General features: G+C 48.2%; 1 protein-coding gene across 8 annotated transcripts in view; it reads right to left on the bottom strand.

The window, feature by feature from the left end:
- The window catches only part of LOC144604972 (non-muscle caldesmon-like), a 195,818-nt gene that overhangs the window by 30,825 nt on the left and 149,618 nt on the right, over positions 1-15,375 (bottom strand). For all 8 annotated transcript variants that reach the window (XM_078419914.1, XM_078419920.1, XM_078419918.1 and 5 more), the window contains 4 exons: positions 7,976-8,456; positions 4,733-4,863; positions 2,630-2,867; positions 588-728 (listed from right to left, as the gene is read on the bottom strand). In XM_078419914.1, coding sequence (XP_078276040.1) covers positions 588-728; positions 2,630-2,867; positions 4,733-4,863; positions 7,976-8,456 — 991 coding nt within the window. The remainder of the gene's footprint in view (positions 1-587; positions 729-2,629; positions 2,868-4,732; positions 4,864-7,975; positions 8,457-15,375) is intronic.

Genomic DNA, 15,375 nt, shown 5'->3' with positions numbered 1-15,375 from the left:
ACTCTCTCCCCTTACCCTCTCTCATCAGGCAAGAGGTACACAAGTGTGAAAACGCACACCTCCAGAATCAGGGACAGTTTCTTCCCAGCTACTATCAGGCAACTAAACCATCGAGATATCACTAACTAGAGAGGGGTTCCTGGCCTACCACCTACCTCAATGGAGACCCTCGGACTATTTTTAATCGGGCTTTATCTTGTACTAAAAAAACTTTTCACTGTACCTCGGTACACACGACGATAAACTAAACTAAAATAATATATTGAATATAAATGAATGTGCTGAACGGTTGCATTGCTGAATATCGTCAACCCTTCACTGGTGAAATCCAATGTCTTCCTGGTGCGGACACAAAAAGCTGGAGTAACTCAGCGGGAGAGGCAGCATCCTTGGAGTGATGTTTCGGGTTGGGATCCTTCTTCAAACTGATCCGAAACTATTTTTCAACTATTTTTTCCCCAGAGATGCTGCCTGACCCGCTGAGTTACTCCAGCTTTTTGTGTCTATCTCTGGTTCTGCACCTGGGGTTCCTTCCTACACAGTCTACTTGGTGCAGGCGGGAATGGAACTGCCTGCTGACGACGTACCTTGAGGGAGGAGCCGCGGGGGCTGACACATTTGAACGGCTCCTTCTCATTGCCCGTCTCCGGATCTTCGGGCTTCTGCCGTTTCTCCGCCGCCTCTGCCCTTCGTCTCTCGATCTCTTCCTTCAGCTTTCTCTTCTCCTCCTAAGAGCAAGAGCAACCGCTAAAGTTACCCCACCCACAGATCCTCTCCGAAACGTACCGATCGGTGAACGGCCTGGAGAGTGGATGTGGAGAGGATGCTTCCATTCGCGGGAGAGTCTAGGACCAGAGGTCACAGCCTCGGATTTAAAGGACGTTCCTTTAGGAAGGAGATGAGGAGGAATTTCTTTAGTCAGAGGGTGGTGAACCTGTGGAATTCTTTGCCACAGAAGGCTGTGGAGACCAAGTCAATGGATATTTTTAAGGCAGAGATAGGTAGCTTCTTGATTAGTACGGGTGTCAAAGGTTATGGGGAGAAGGCAGGAGAATGGGGTGAGGAGGGAGAAATAGATCAGCCATGATTGAATGGCGGAGTAGACTTGATGGGCCGAATGGCCTAATTCTGCTCCTATCACTTATGACCTTGATGGGGGTGGGACAAAGCCAGTCGAGTGACAGGTGGATACAGGTGAGGGATAGGTGGATACAGGTGAGGGTATAGGTGGATGCAGGTGAGGGAGGAGGGGTTGATTGGCAGGTGGACAAACGCTAGAGATGAAAAGGTAACAAAAGGATTTGAGATAAGGAGACAGGAGGAGTGAAATGTGAAGCCAGAGGTAGGGAGAAAGGTAAAGGGGGGGGGGGGGGGGGTGAATGGGATGGGAAAGGTAAAGGGGGGGGTGAATGGGATGGAAAAGAGGGGGGGGGGGGGAATAGTGGGAGAAATGGGAGCACATCCAGCTGGGGCACAAGGAAGAGGGGGGGAGAAGAAAGGTTGGTTGTTACCTAAAGTTGAAGAATGTTCATACTGTTGAGTTGTAAGCCACCAGAAGTGCCTACTGGTCCTCCAACTTGTGTTTGACCTCACTCTGGCAATGGAGGAGGCCCAGGACAGAAAGGTTAGTGTGGGAGTGGGAAGGGGAGTTAAAATGTTTGGCGACCGGGAGATCCAGCGGTCCTTGGCGGACCGAGCACAAGAGTTTGTTGAGACGGTCTCGCCGATGTACAGGAGGCCACATTGGATGCAGTTGACGAGGTTAGAGGAAGTCCACCTGATCCTGTCTACACTGGAAGGACTGCTGGGGTGCCTGAATGCAGCTGAGGGAGGAGGTATAGGGACAGGCCTTACATCCCTGAACGTAAGGAGTATTTGAGTATCGGAGTAAAGAGGTCCTTCTGCAGTTGTACAGGGCCCTGGTGAGACCAGATCTGGAGTAATGTGTGCAGTTTTGGTCTCCTAATTAGAGGAAGGACATCCTTGCTATTGAGGCAGTGCAGCGTAAGTTCACGAGGTTAATCCCCGGGATGGCGGGACTGTCATATGAGGAAAGATTGGAAAGACTGGGCTTCACAGAAGTTTAGAAGGATGAGAGGGGATCTTATAGAAACGTCTAAAATTATAAAAGGACTGGACAAGCTAGATGCAGGAAAAATGTTCCCAATGTTGGGGGAGTCCAGAACCAGGGGCCACAGTCTAAAAATAAAGGGGAGGCCATTTAAAACTGAGATGAGAAAAAACTTGTGAATCTGTGGAATTCTCTGCCACAGAGGGCAGTGGAGGCCAATTCACTGGATGAATTTAAAAGAGAGTTAGATAGAGCTCTCGCGACTAGCTGAATCAAGGGGTTTGGGGAGAAGGCAGGCACGGGTTACTGATTGTGGATGATCAGCCATGATCACAATGAATGGCAGTGCTAGCTCTCAGGGCCAAGTGGCCTCCTCCTGCACCTATTTTCTATGTTTCTATGTAAGTGTTCGGTGAAGCGGTTGCCGTGGTCTCGCTGATGAACTTCCAGTGCGTTACTCCAGAGAAATGCCAGCGTTTTGCTCCAGGTGCTGACATGTTGCCTCCTCCCACACTCTCCCCCCCTCAGCCCACCAGCACCTCCTCCTCCGACCCTTACCTCTTCCCTCGCCTTTCTCTCAGCCTCGTCCAGCTGCCTCTTCTGCTCCTCCTCCTCCCGCACCTTCCTGCGCCCCTCCCGCTTCTTCTTCAGCTCCTCCAGCTCCACCACCGCCTCCTGCTGCTTCAGCTTCATCTTATCAAACTCCTCGCTCTCCTTCTCGTCCTGACGCCGCCTCAGATCCTCCAGCTTGGCCGCCGCTTCCTCCGCCTCTTGGGCCAACTTGGCATCTGAGTGGCTGCACTCCCCCCGCCAAAAGCACAAAGGGCAGACTGTTATGAGGCAAGAAGCTGGAGTCCTTCATCAACCCTGTCTGTCACAGTCACAGGGACACAGAGTCATAGAGACACAGGGACACAGCGACACAAGGGCAGAGGAACAGGGAGACACAGAGTCACAGAGACAGAGACACAGGGACACAGAGTGACACACAAAGACACAGAGTCATGGAGATACAGTCACAGAAACAGAGTCACAGAATCACAGGAACACAAAGTCACAGAGTTACAGGGACACAGAGTTACAGGGACACAAAGACACAGAAACACAAAGACAGAGGAACAGGGAGACACAGAGTCACAAAGAGACATGGAGTCACAGAGACAGATGGTCACAGAGTCACAGAAGCACAGTCACAGAGTCACAGAAACACAGTCACACAACATCACAGAGACACAGAGTCACAGGGACATAGAGACAGAGGAACAGGGAGACACAGAGTCACAGATTCACAGAGAGACAGGGTCACAGAGACACAAAGAGACATAGAGTCACAGAGACATAGGGTCACAGAGTCACAAGGACTCACAGTCACACAAAGACACAGAGTCACAGAAACACAGAGTTACAGAGTCATAGAGACACAGTAATAGAGACATAGAGACAGAGTCACAGAGTTATAGTTACCGAATCAGAGAGTCACAGAGACAGTGTCGAAGTGTAAAAGTTGTTATAGTACTTGCCTCAACTACCTCCTCTGGCAGCTCGTTCCATGCATCCACCACCCTCGGAGTGAAAGGTTGCCCCCCCCCAGGTTCCCATTAAATCTTTCCCCTCTCACCGTACACCCATAAAGAGGAAGGTGAAGGGGAGAAGGATCAGGAAGGGTGCTTGAACCCAAGATTTATTGGAGGCTGTGAGTAAGGAAGAAAGTTTTCATGTCCAATCACTGAACATGGTGAAGGATGAAGTGGAACTGAGGCAGAGGGAGTTGAGAGTGAGAGAGAGATCGGTAACGTGCAGGAGGCAGTGCGTTGCATGAACCTCAGGATGTGGAGAGTGATTTGAGAAACTCTGTGTGTCTGGGAAGTCATGCTGAGCATGGATTGATCACAATAGGGAAGGACACAATTGGTGCTGGAATCCACATGGAATAAGTGAGCAGCTGCTGCCTCACAGCACCATAGACCTGGGTTTGTACGTTCTCCCTGTGACCGCGTGGGCTTCCTCCGGGTGCTCCAGTTTCCTCTCACATCCCAAAGACGTGCAGGTTTATAGGTTCATTGGCTTCTGTAAAATCGTCCCTTGAACGTAGGATGGAACTAATGTACATTGGTCGGCGCTGACTCGGTGGGCCGAAGGGCCTGTTTCTATGCTGTATCTCTAAAACTATAAACATGGAGTGAGCTATTTGTCTTCAATCAATATTTACTTCCGATGGATCTATCAGAATCCCCTGGCAACAATGGGCAGCCCAGTGGTGCAGCAGTAGAGTTGCTGCCTTACAGCGCCAGAGACCCGGGTTCGATCCTGACTACGGGTGCTGTCTGTACAGAGTTTGTACGTTCTCCCCATGACCTGCTTGGGCTTTCTCCGGGTGCTCCAGCTTCCTCCCACTACTCCAAAGGCCTACTGATTTGTAGGTTAAATGGCTTCGATAAAATTGTAAACTGTCCCTAGTGTGTAGGATAGTGCTAGTGTACGGGCAATCATTTGGTTGGCGCTGACTCGGTGGGCCGAAGGGCCTGTTTCCCTGTTGTATCTCTAAAACTAAAAACTGATGCAGTGAGCCACTGTCATCAATCACTATTTACTTCCGATGGATTGACCAGAATCCCCATGGTAAAGAGTGGACATCACAAAATGCAACTCTCCTGTTCTTACCTCGACACTCTCTCTGTCTTTTTATATTTCTGTGCGATCTCCTCGTGGAGAGCCTCTCCGTTCTCAGAGCCCACCTTTGAAATATTCTTCTCACTGCGTTGCACAAATTCTTCCTTCCAAACCTGGCTCTTCTAGGAGTGGGTTTAAACAAAGAGATGGAAACGTTACACCTATCACTGTGATCTGTTGGTTAGATTGTTGTCTGTGCAATGAGCACGGTGGCGCAGCGGTAGAGTTGCTGCCTTACAGCGAATGCAGCGCCGGAGACCTGACCTGACTACGGGCGCCGTCTGTACGGAGTTTGTACGTTCTCCCCGTGACCTGCGTGGGTTTTCACCGAGATCTTCGGTTTCTTCCCACACTCCAAGGACGTACAGGTATGTAGGTTAATTGACTGGGTAAATGTAAAAAATTGTCCCTAGTGTGTGTAGGATAGTGTTAATGTGCGGGGATCGTGGGCAGCGCGGACTCGGTGGGCCGAAGGGCCTGTTTCCATGCTGTATCTCTAAAACAAAATTTTTAAAAATAAAATTTAAAAAGAGAACCCAAGTTCGACCCCGACTACAGGTGCTGTCTGTACGGAGTTTGTACGTTCTCCCCGTGACCTGCGTGGGTTTTCTCCGAGATCTTCAGTTTCCTCCCACACTCCAAAGACGTACAGGTTTGTAAGTTAATTGGCTTGGTGTTAATGTAAAATTGTCCCAAGTGTGTGTAGGATAGTGTTAATGTGCGGGGATCGTCGGTCGGTGCGGACTCGGTGGGCCGAAGGGCCGGTCTCCACGCTGTATCTCTAAACTAAACTAAAATCATCGCAACAAGAAGCAACCATTTAAATACTTAAATCCGCTGCCAGACATTGCAAAGACAGAGTCACCTCCAAGTACCAGCGACAGTGAAGAATTGGGTATCGAACAAAGGGTGGTCCTGTTACATCAGGATAGGTACCAGGGCTGACAATATGGTGCGGAAGGGAGATATACCTTAAAGGAGAACTATCAATGGACTGATGGCTTGTTCCATCCCTGCGGGATCTCTAGATAATTCCTGCCACCTTGTGTTTGGCACATTGGTCGGACTGGTACGAAAATGCTGGAGATTGGTAAGTGCATTGTAGCGCAGGCGCGAGGGGGATCTCAGAGATCAGCTCCCGGGACATTGTTGGCACCTTTCCCCTGCAGGCTGATACTGTCCCTGCGGTTTCACAACATTAAATATTAACGCAGTCAGGCACAGTGCTGTGCACACACCAGCCTGTTCTGAACGCACTGCCGCTGTCAGCTTTCTGTGTATGTGGGCTGCCCATTTGCAGACATTAGTCTTGGATTGTACTCTCCCTTACGTCGCCCTTCCTACAAGGCAGATCTAGGCAAATCCGTAACCTGCCCGCCATTGTGCTACCATGTCAAATCGTTTTAACGGTTTATTTCTAGTTTGTGGGTGACACAGCAGCACACTTGCTGCCTCACTTCCATCCCATCCTCGGGTGCAGTCTGTGTGGAGTTTGCACGTTCTCCTTGTGACCGTGTGGGTTTCCTCCGGGTGCTCCGGTTTCCTCCCACATCCCAAAGACGTGCAGGTTAATTGGATTCTCTAAATTGTTCCTGGTGTGCGGGGAGTGGATGTGGCAGCGGGATCACATAGAACTAGGTGGGATGTTTTCATGCTGGATCTTTCAATCAGTCAATTCAATCAATCAACTTTTAGTCTTATGAAATGGGAGAGAGAGAGAGAGAGAAAGAGGGAGTGAAAGGGAGATATGGAGAGCTCGCAAACAAAAGCTTATCATGTATCTCGGCACACGTGACAATAATAAACCTGTACCAACACCACAGAGGGTGGTGGGTATATAAAACGAGCTGCCACAGGAGGTAGACGAGGCAGGTACGAGACATTTAGTACCTACACTTAATAGATATTTGGATAGATACAGGGATAGGAAAGGTTTGGAGAGATATGGGCCAAATGCGGGCAGGTGTAGATGGGGCATCTTGGTCAGCATGAGCAAGTTGGGCTGAAGGGCCAGTTTCCATGCTGTGTGACTCTCTGACCAATCGGGCTGAAGTGTTGAGGTGAGAAATGGGGGAGTGAATTGGTTGCCCTATGTACACGATTCAAAGATAAAGTGCTAAATTCAAAGATTCTTTCAATTAAACCGCATGTGAAAACATCCAGTGAAATGGCCTCCACTGCCTTCAGTGGCCGAGAATTCCACAGATTCACAACTCTCTGGGTGAAAACGTTTTTCTTCATCTCAGTCCTAAATGGCCTACCCCTTAATCTTAAACTGTGACCCCCTGGTTGGGGACTCCCTCAACATTGGGAACATTTTTCCTGCATCTAGCCTGTCCAATCCCTTAAAATCCCCTCTCATCCTTCTAAATTCCAGTGAATATAAGCCCAGTCGATCCATTCTTTCAACATATAACAGTCCCGCCATCCGGGGAATTAACCTGTTGAACCTTTTCTGCACTCCCTCAATAGCAAGAATGTCCTTCGTCATATTAGGAGACCAAAACTGCACACAGTACTCCAGGTGTGGTCTCATCAGGGCCCTAGTGAGACCGCACCTGGAGTACTGTGTGCAGTTTTGGTCTCCAAATTTGAGGAAGGATATTCTTGCTATTGAGGGCGTGTAGCGTAGGTTTACTAGGTTAATTCCCGGAATGGCGGGACTGTCATATGTTGAAAGACTGGAGCGACTAAGCTTGTATACACTGGAATTTAGAAGGATGAGAGGGGATCTTATCGAAACGTATAAGATTATTAAGGGGTTGGACACGTTAGAGGCAGGAAACATGTTCCCAATGTTGGGGGAGTCCAGAACCAGGGGCCACAGTTTAAGAATAAGGGGTAAGCCATTTAGAACAGAGATGAGGAAAAACTTTTTCAGTCAGAGAGTTGTGAATCTGTGGAATCAGAGGGCAGTGGAGGCCAATTCTCTGAATACATTCAAGAGAGAGCTAGATAGAGCTCTTAAGGATAGCGGAGTCAGGGGGTATGGGGAGAAAGCAGGAACGGGGTACTGATTGAGAATGATCAGCCATGATCACATTGAATGGCGGTGCTGGCTCGAAGGGCCGAATGGCCTACTCCTGCACCTATTGTCTATTGTCTGTACAACTTCAATAGGACCTCCTTGCTCCAATGTTCAAATCCTCTCATTACATGACCTTATGACCATTGACTGTGACATTCGCCTTATCTCTGCCCTTAATGATTTTATAATACATTATTCATTTTTACCTTCTCAATTTGGTACTTTGGCTTTTCAAACTTTTCTTCTACAATCACCTTCTTTTTCTCTTTCGGCTTGGGCTCAGGCTCGGGCTCGGGCTCGGGCTCCAGTTCCGGTTCAGGCTCAGGCTCTGGTTCCAGTTCGGGTTCTGGTTCCGGCTCTGGCTCAGGTTCCGGTTCCAGTTCTGGCTCCGGTTCCACCACCGGTTCAGGCTCTGGTTCCGGCTCTGGCTCGGGCTCTTGCCGCCACTCGTTCCTTCGGTTGCTCTCCCTCTCTTCCTCCTCCTCCTCCTCTCTCTCGTTTCTCTGCAAATCTCCAGAAGTGTCTTGAGGTTCTATTATTGTCGGGTCGAACGAGCTTTGGCGCTCCATGGCCTCTTGAAGACGCTTCTGACGCCGTTCCTCTCGTTTTTGCAACCTCTCTGCCATCTCGTCGTCAGCGTCCATTATGGTCGGATCTCCGGAAACCTTGCTCTCTTCCTCCATTGGACTAGAGTGGGAGAACATTTATTCCAGTCAGATTTTTGCATCACAAGTTTATATGTTCACATCTTAATGTTCAAAAGTATTACTTTCATAGAAAACTCACCACCCTCTGGCCTTGCCCCATCCCAGTCACTCCTTCCTCTCCCCGCTCCCGTCAGGCAGAAGGTACAGAAGCTTGAAAGCGCGCATCACCAGACTCAGGAACAGCTTTTCCCCCCTCTGTTGTCAAGCTTCTGAATGGTCCTTCCATAAGCTAGGGTACTGTCCGATTAATCTCTACCCCATTACGGACATTGGACTTTGTCTATAGAACTGGTGCGCTACAATGCTGAGAACTGTACTCTGTATTCTGTATTTTTCTCCTTTGCTCAATCTATTTCACTTGAGATACATGGTATGAAGAAGGGTCCCGACCCGAAACGCCACCTGTCTATGTAGTCCACAGATGCTGCCTGACCCACCGCACTTTGTGTCTTTTATCGTACTTGAGGTTGACTTGGTTATATTGAAGTATAGTATTTGATTTGACTGGATAGCATCCAAAACAAAGTTTTTCACTGTGCCTTGATGCACCAGACAATTACAAACCTCAACCAAAGCATAAAACAATTAGTACCATCAGCAGTACCGACTCCACCTGCAAACAAACATTCACATATTGCCTCTGGAGTTAACATTTCTTGATTTGGGCAACACTGCTCCTCCTTAATGTGAAACCAAAAGGGTCTTGACCTGATTAAATATATTTAGCAGTGATCTTGAGTGTCGTCCACACTCCATTTATAATAGACTTGATGTCAGCCTCCACCAGAAGATTGGAGCAGGAGTAGGCCACTCGGCCCATCAAGCCTGACCTGCCATTTAATATAGTCATAAGGTCATAAGCGTACGAAAATAACTGCAGATGCTGGTACAAATCGAAGGTATTTATTTTCACAAAATGCTGGAGTAACTCAGCAGGTCAGGCAGCATCTCAGGAGAGAAGGAATGGGTGACGTTTCGGGTCGAGAGGAGCAGAATTAGGCAATTCAGCCCATCAAGTCTACTCTGCCATCCAATCATGGCTGATCTATCTCTCCATCCTAACCCCATTTTCCTGCTTTCAACTTATAACCCCTAAAATTGTATGATTCACGGAGTTGAAGAGTTAACCTACGGTGTGGGTCTGACAGTCTGGGTAAGGACATCGGTGAACCAAATGGGGGTCTGAAGAAGGGTCTCCACCCAAAACGTCCCCTATCCATGTTCTCTAGAAGTGCTGTCTGATCCGCTGAGTTACTCCAGCAGTTTGTGTCTATCTTCGGGGGTTTATGACAATCTCCAGGCTCTGCCAGCTTTGCAGTGGCTCATCGTTCGTTACCAGGGTGACCGTAGTTGCTATTTTTTAAAACATTCCAGGCATGTAGGTCAGGTTATTGGGGCTAGGTTTCCAGACCTGATCTTTGCCGGGGAGTGGACAAGTTCAAGGCAGTTGGGACCTTGATGTTATTTCCGAGACCCTGCCTTATTCCCTGGTGTAGCAAGGCTCTGGGCTGGGAAGGGACATTGCTGAGATTGTGTTTACATGATCAGCGAGCAAGGAATGGCGAAGGTCAGAAGTGCCTCATTCCTGAACACATAACACATCGAGATGTCTAAGTGGGAGTTTTAAACTCACATTTCTTTCACATAGCGAGCCCTGGTGAGAAACTGCAGAGTGACTTTACTGGTGCAATAGACAGCTGCAATGTATAATGCAACAACCCAGCAGACGAAGTACTGATTAGGGTAGCACAGTGGCGCAGCAGATAGAGCTGTTGCCTCACAGGTCAGAGGCCCGGGTTCAGATCCTGCCTGTGTGGAGTTTGCACGTTCTCCATGTGACTGCGGGGGTTTCCTCCCACATCCCAAAGACGAGCAGGTTCATTGGCCCTCTGTGTATTGTCCCTAGTATGTAAGGAGTGGATGAGAAAGTGGGATAACATAGAGCCAGTGTGAACGGGTGATCGATGGTTGGTGTGGATTTGACGGGCTGATGGGCCTGTTTCCACGCTGCATTTCTAAAACTAAAACTCACGAGTTTCATTCCTGAACGCATAACGCATCGGGAGGACTAAGAGGGAGTTTTAAACTCGCATTTCTTTGGCCTAGCGAGTCTGGGCGAGGAATTGCACATTACCATTCCTGTTGTAATAGAGAGATGCGGTGAATGAAGCGAACACCCAGTCAGAAACGTCCAATCTGACCCTGGTGCCCATTTGCCCCAATCCCATTCGCCCGCATTGGAACCGTAGAAAGAACTACTGAGTTCTCTCGAACGGATGTGGAGGTAGCATGTCGTCAGCTGTGTAAGGTTGCAACGTCACACACGTCTGGAAGGTAGAAACAAGGAACTGCAGATGCCGGTTAATGGACGAGAGGTCACAAAGTGCTGGAATAACCCTTCTTCGTCTGAAGAAGAGTCTAGGCCCAAAATGTCACCTATTCACCACGTGCCCCAGTGAGTTATCTGTACACTCTGTGGATGGCTCGATTGTAATTATGTGTCGTCTTTCCGCTGACTGGCTAGCACACAACAAAAGCTTTTCACTGTACCTCGCTCGGTACACGTGACACGAAACTAAACTCAGTTTCAAAAAAGCATGGGAAACACAAAGTGCTGGAGGAACTCAATGGGTCTTGCAGCATCTATGGAGGGAATGTGCAGGTGATGTACTAAGTTGGAACATCTTCTTCAGATCGGAGGTTGTAGATTCGAGCAAGATTGTTTTGCTTAGGCCCAGGGTAGCGCTGAAGAGCTGCTTCATCTCCAGGTTAATACGTTTACATTAACGTACCCCCCTGCTGCCAGCTGAAGAAGTTTCAAAGATCCCCCAACACTTTTTGATGAAAATTAAAGTTGCCCTTCCAATGTCATGGCCAATGCTCCACCCACAACCAAGTCTGAAGAAGGATCCCGGTCCAAAACCTCACGTTCATTCCCTCCATAGATGCTGCCTGACCTGCCCTGTTCCTCCAGCACTTTGTGTTTTGCTCATGATTCCTGCATCTGCAGTTCCGGGTGACTCCGTGTCAACACTCCCGGACGTAATGTGTATGAAGGAACTGCAGATGCTGGTTTAATCCGAAGACAGACACAAAAAGCTGGAGTAACTCAGCGGGCCAGGCAGCATCTCTGGAAAGAAGGGATGGGTGACGTTTCGGGTCGAGACCCTTGTTCAGACTTACGTCAGGGGAGAGGGAGATACATAGGGAAGGAAGTGTGAAGGTGGGAAAACGGGGTAAAGGGAATGGAGATGAAGGAAAATGTAGAATAGATGGGAGATGGTAACAACAAAGCGAACTGGGATGTCGGAGACAGTAAAAGTGGTCGGAGAACTGGGAAGTACCTGAGGGCAGGATCCAATCTGGGAAGTACCTGAGGCCAGGATCCAACCTTGGAAGTACCTGAGGCCAGGGTCCAACCTGGGAAGTACCTGATGCCAGGATCCAACCTGGGTCTCTGGTGTATTGAGGCACCAATTCTACCACTGTGTCGCCCGATTGTGTATGCTGCATGGAGTTGCTGTTGCTGCACACAAGGACTCCATTCAGCCCAGTGAGGGCATGCCAGCAGCAGGGACTATAGTGTTCAGACAGCTGCGAACATGGCAGCACTGGCCATCTCCGTTCTGCCACTCCGGCCAAATCCTTGCTGATGCTGCCCATCGCTGCTCCTGCCAAAAGCTATAATAATGGTCGGATGTGGAGCCGCCTAATGCCAGATCTACTCGAGGTCATCCTGTGCGGTCAAGTGTTCTGCAGACGCGTGACATTTTCACTTGGATAGTCTTTGCATCTCAAGGAGACAAAACAAAAAAATCGATAACTATGTCATTCTTATGTCCATCTCTCCAGAGATTCTGCCTGTCCCGCTAAGTTACTCCAGCACTTTGTGTCTATCTATGGTACAAGCCACATCTGTGGTTCCTTCCTACCTACACATCAATAACTATGTGTTGGACACTTAGGGACATCTGTGTGTGGCTACAATTTCACAAGGGATTTTACGAGAGATATGTATAGGAAAGGTTTAGGGGATAGGGGTCAAATATAGGTAAATGAGACAAATCCAGAACGGCAACTTGGTCAGCTTATGTCAGGATGGACGAGAATGTTGCCAGGACTTTGAGGATGTAAAAATCTCCAAATTTGAGGAAGGACATTCTTGCTATTGAAGGCGTGCAGCGTAGGTTTACTAGGTTAATTTGCGGAATGGCGGGACTGTCATATGTTGAAAGACTGGAGCGACTAGGCTTGTATACACTGGAATTTAGAAGGATGAGAGGAGATCTTATCGGAACGTATAAGATTATTAAGGGGTTGGACACGTTAGAGGCAGGAAACGTGTTCCCAATGTTGGGGGAGTCCAGAACAAGGGGCCACAGTTTTTTATAGAATAAGGGGTAGGCCGTTTAGAACTGAGATGAGGAAAAACTTTTTCAATCAGAGAGTTGTGAATCTGTGGAATTCTCTGCCTCGGAAGGCAGTGGAGGCCAATTCTCTGAATACATTCAAGAGAGAGCTAGATAGAGCTCTTAAGGATAGCGGAGTCAGGGGGTATGGGGAGAAGGCAGGAACGGGGTACTGATTGAGAATGATCAGCCATGATCACATTGAATGGCGGTGCTGGCTCGAAGGGCCGAATGGCCTCCTGCACCTATTGTCTATTGTCTATTGACTTCTGGGCCTGAACTAAAGGGACAGGTTGGGCAGCCTAGGACTTGATTCCTTGGAGCGCATGAGGCAGAGGGGTGACCTTATAGGGATGTATAAAACCATGATAGGAATAAGTAAGCTTAATGCATAGAGTCTTTTACCCAGAGTAGGGAAATCAAGAGCTAGAGGACATAGGTGGTAGATATATGGAACCAGCTGCCAGAGGAGGTAGTTGAGGCATGGACTATAATGACATTTAAAAGACACTTGGACAGGGATAGGAAAGATTTAGAGGGATAGGGGCCAAATGCAGGCAAATGGGACTAGTTTAAATGGGGCACAGAGTTACAGAGGCACAGTGACATAGAGTCCCAGTTACAGAGGCACAGGGACACAGGGTCATACAGCATAGAAACAGACTTTTCTGCCTAATGTCCATGCTGACTGGGATGCCCCATCTAAGCTAGTCTTACTTGCCCACATTTGGTCCTTATCCCTCTAAACCTTTCCTAGGTAGAGACACAGGAATAGGAGTCATAAGGTTGAACAGCATGGAAACAGGCCCCTTGGCCCATATTGTCCATGGCGACCAGAATGCACCATCTACACTGGTACCACTTGCCAGTGTTTGGCCCACATCCCTCCATGCACCATCTACACTAGTCCGACTTGCCAGTGTTTGGCCCACATCCCTCCAAACCTTTCCCACCCATGCACCTGTGCAAAGGATGTTATAGTACCTGCCTCGACTACTTCATTTGGCAACTCGTTCCGTGTAACCACCACCCTTTGAATGAAAAGGTTGCCCTTCAGGTTCCTGTTAAAACTTGTCCCTCTCACCTTAAACCTGCACCCTATATTTATTGATTTTCCTACTCTGGGTAAAAGACTCTGATCATTCACATCACCAATTCCCCTCATGACCGTGTGCACCTCTTTAAGATCACCCCTCAGCCTCCTGCATTCCAAGGAATAAATTCCAAGTCTGCCCAGCCTGTCCCTATTGCTCAGGTCCTGGAGTCCTGCAAATATCCTCATAAATCTTACCCGCACCCTTTCCAGTTTAATGTCAGCTTTCTTGCAGCAGGGTGACTAAAACTGAAGGCAGTAATCCAAGTGTGGCCTGGCCAACGGCTTGTACAACTGTAACATGACATCACAACGTCTATACGTAAACCCTCACTAATGAAGGGCAGCGTGCCTCAATTCATCCTCACCTCCCTACCTACCTGCGACGCCACTTTCAGGGAATAAACTCTCTCCTCAGTTGGAAGCAAGTAACCTCAGTTTCATATCTTGTTGCAGTGAAATCTAAAGTGTTTTTGTTTTCAAATTTAATTTTCCTCTGAATGAAGCTGTTATTTGGTCTGAAGGAGGGTCCTGACCCGAAAGGTCACCCATCCTTTTTCGTCCAGAGATGCTGCCTGACCCGCAGAGTTACTTTAGCACTTTGTGTCTATATTTGGTGTTTTCTAGCATTTTTTAAAAACAGCAGCAGCTCGCAATGTGAAGGTTATTTTATTATCCCCCCACCCCCAAACCTCTCTTTTGGAGCTCAGTAGCTTAACCAGAATACATTCCCCAAGTTCTACGAATCTTATCCAAGCTTTGGCTAGGTGAGCTGCCATCCTCCTGTTACGCAGTGACATCCGATTTCACCAACTTGAATTCTGCAGATGTTGTATAAAATTTAAAGTGTCAACACCATGAGGTGAAAAGAAAAATGATTCCGAAAAAAATGACTTCTCTGCAGGATTGTAAAGTCGGTGCTGGTGAAATGTGAAAAGGAAATTTAAACGCAGAGTCCTCCAAGTTTATTTTTGAGAATTGGCAGCCAAACATCGCAATGACGCAAATTATAAAATCCACTTTATTGTGCTTGGCTGCTGAGGCCACGGGGAGCACAGACAAAGGATTATATAGGCCTCTTTGGCCACAGAACCATGGGCAAACTACTTGTTGTTCACTGGGGCTATCTTAGACATGCACTTGCCAATTGAACACACCACTTAAAACCATAACACTGAGGAGCAGAATTAGACCATTCGAGTCAGCCCCACCATTCGATCATGGCTGATCTATTTTTCCCCTCTCAACCCCATTCTCCTACCTTCTCCCCGTAATCTTTGGCGCCCTTACGAATCAAAAATTGTCAATCACCGCTTTTAAAATATCCAATGACTTGGCATCTACACCCCTCCGTGGCAATGAATTCCACAGATTCATCACCCTCTGGCTAAATAAAT

Source organism: Rhinoraja longicauda, chromosome 23 (genome assembly GCF_053455715.1).
Source record: "Rhinoraja longicauda isolate Sanriku21f chromosome 23, sRhiLon1.1, whole genome shotgun sequence".
Taxonomy (NCBI): Eukaryota; Metazoa; Chordata; class Chondrichthyes; order Rajiformes; family Arhynchobatidae; genus Rhinoraja; species Rhinoraja longicauda.
Note: the sequence above shows the minus strand (reverse complement) of the source record. Positions and strands in the feature narration are given on the sequence as shown.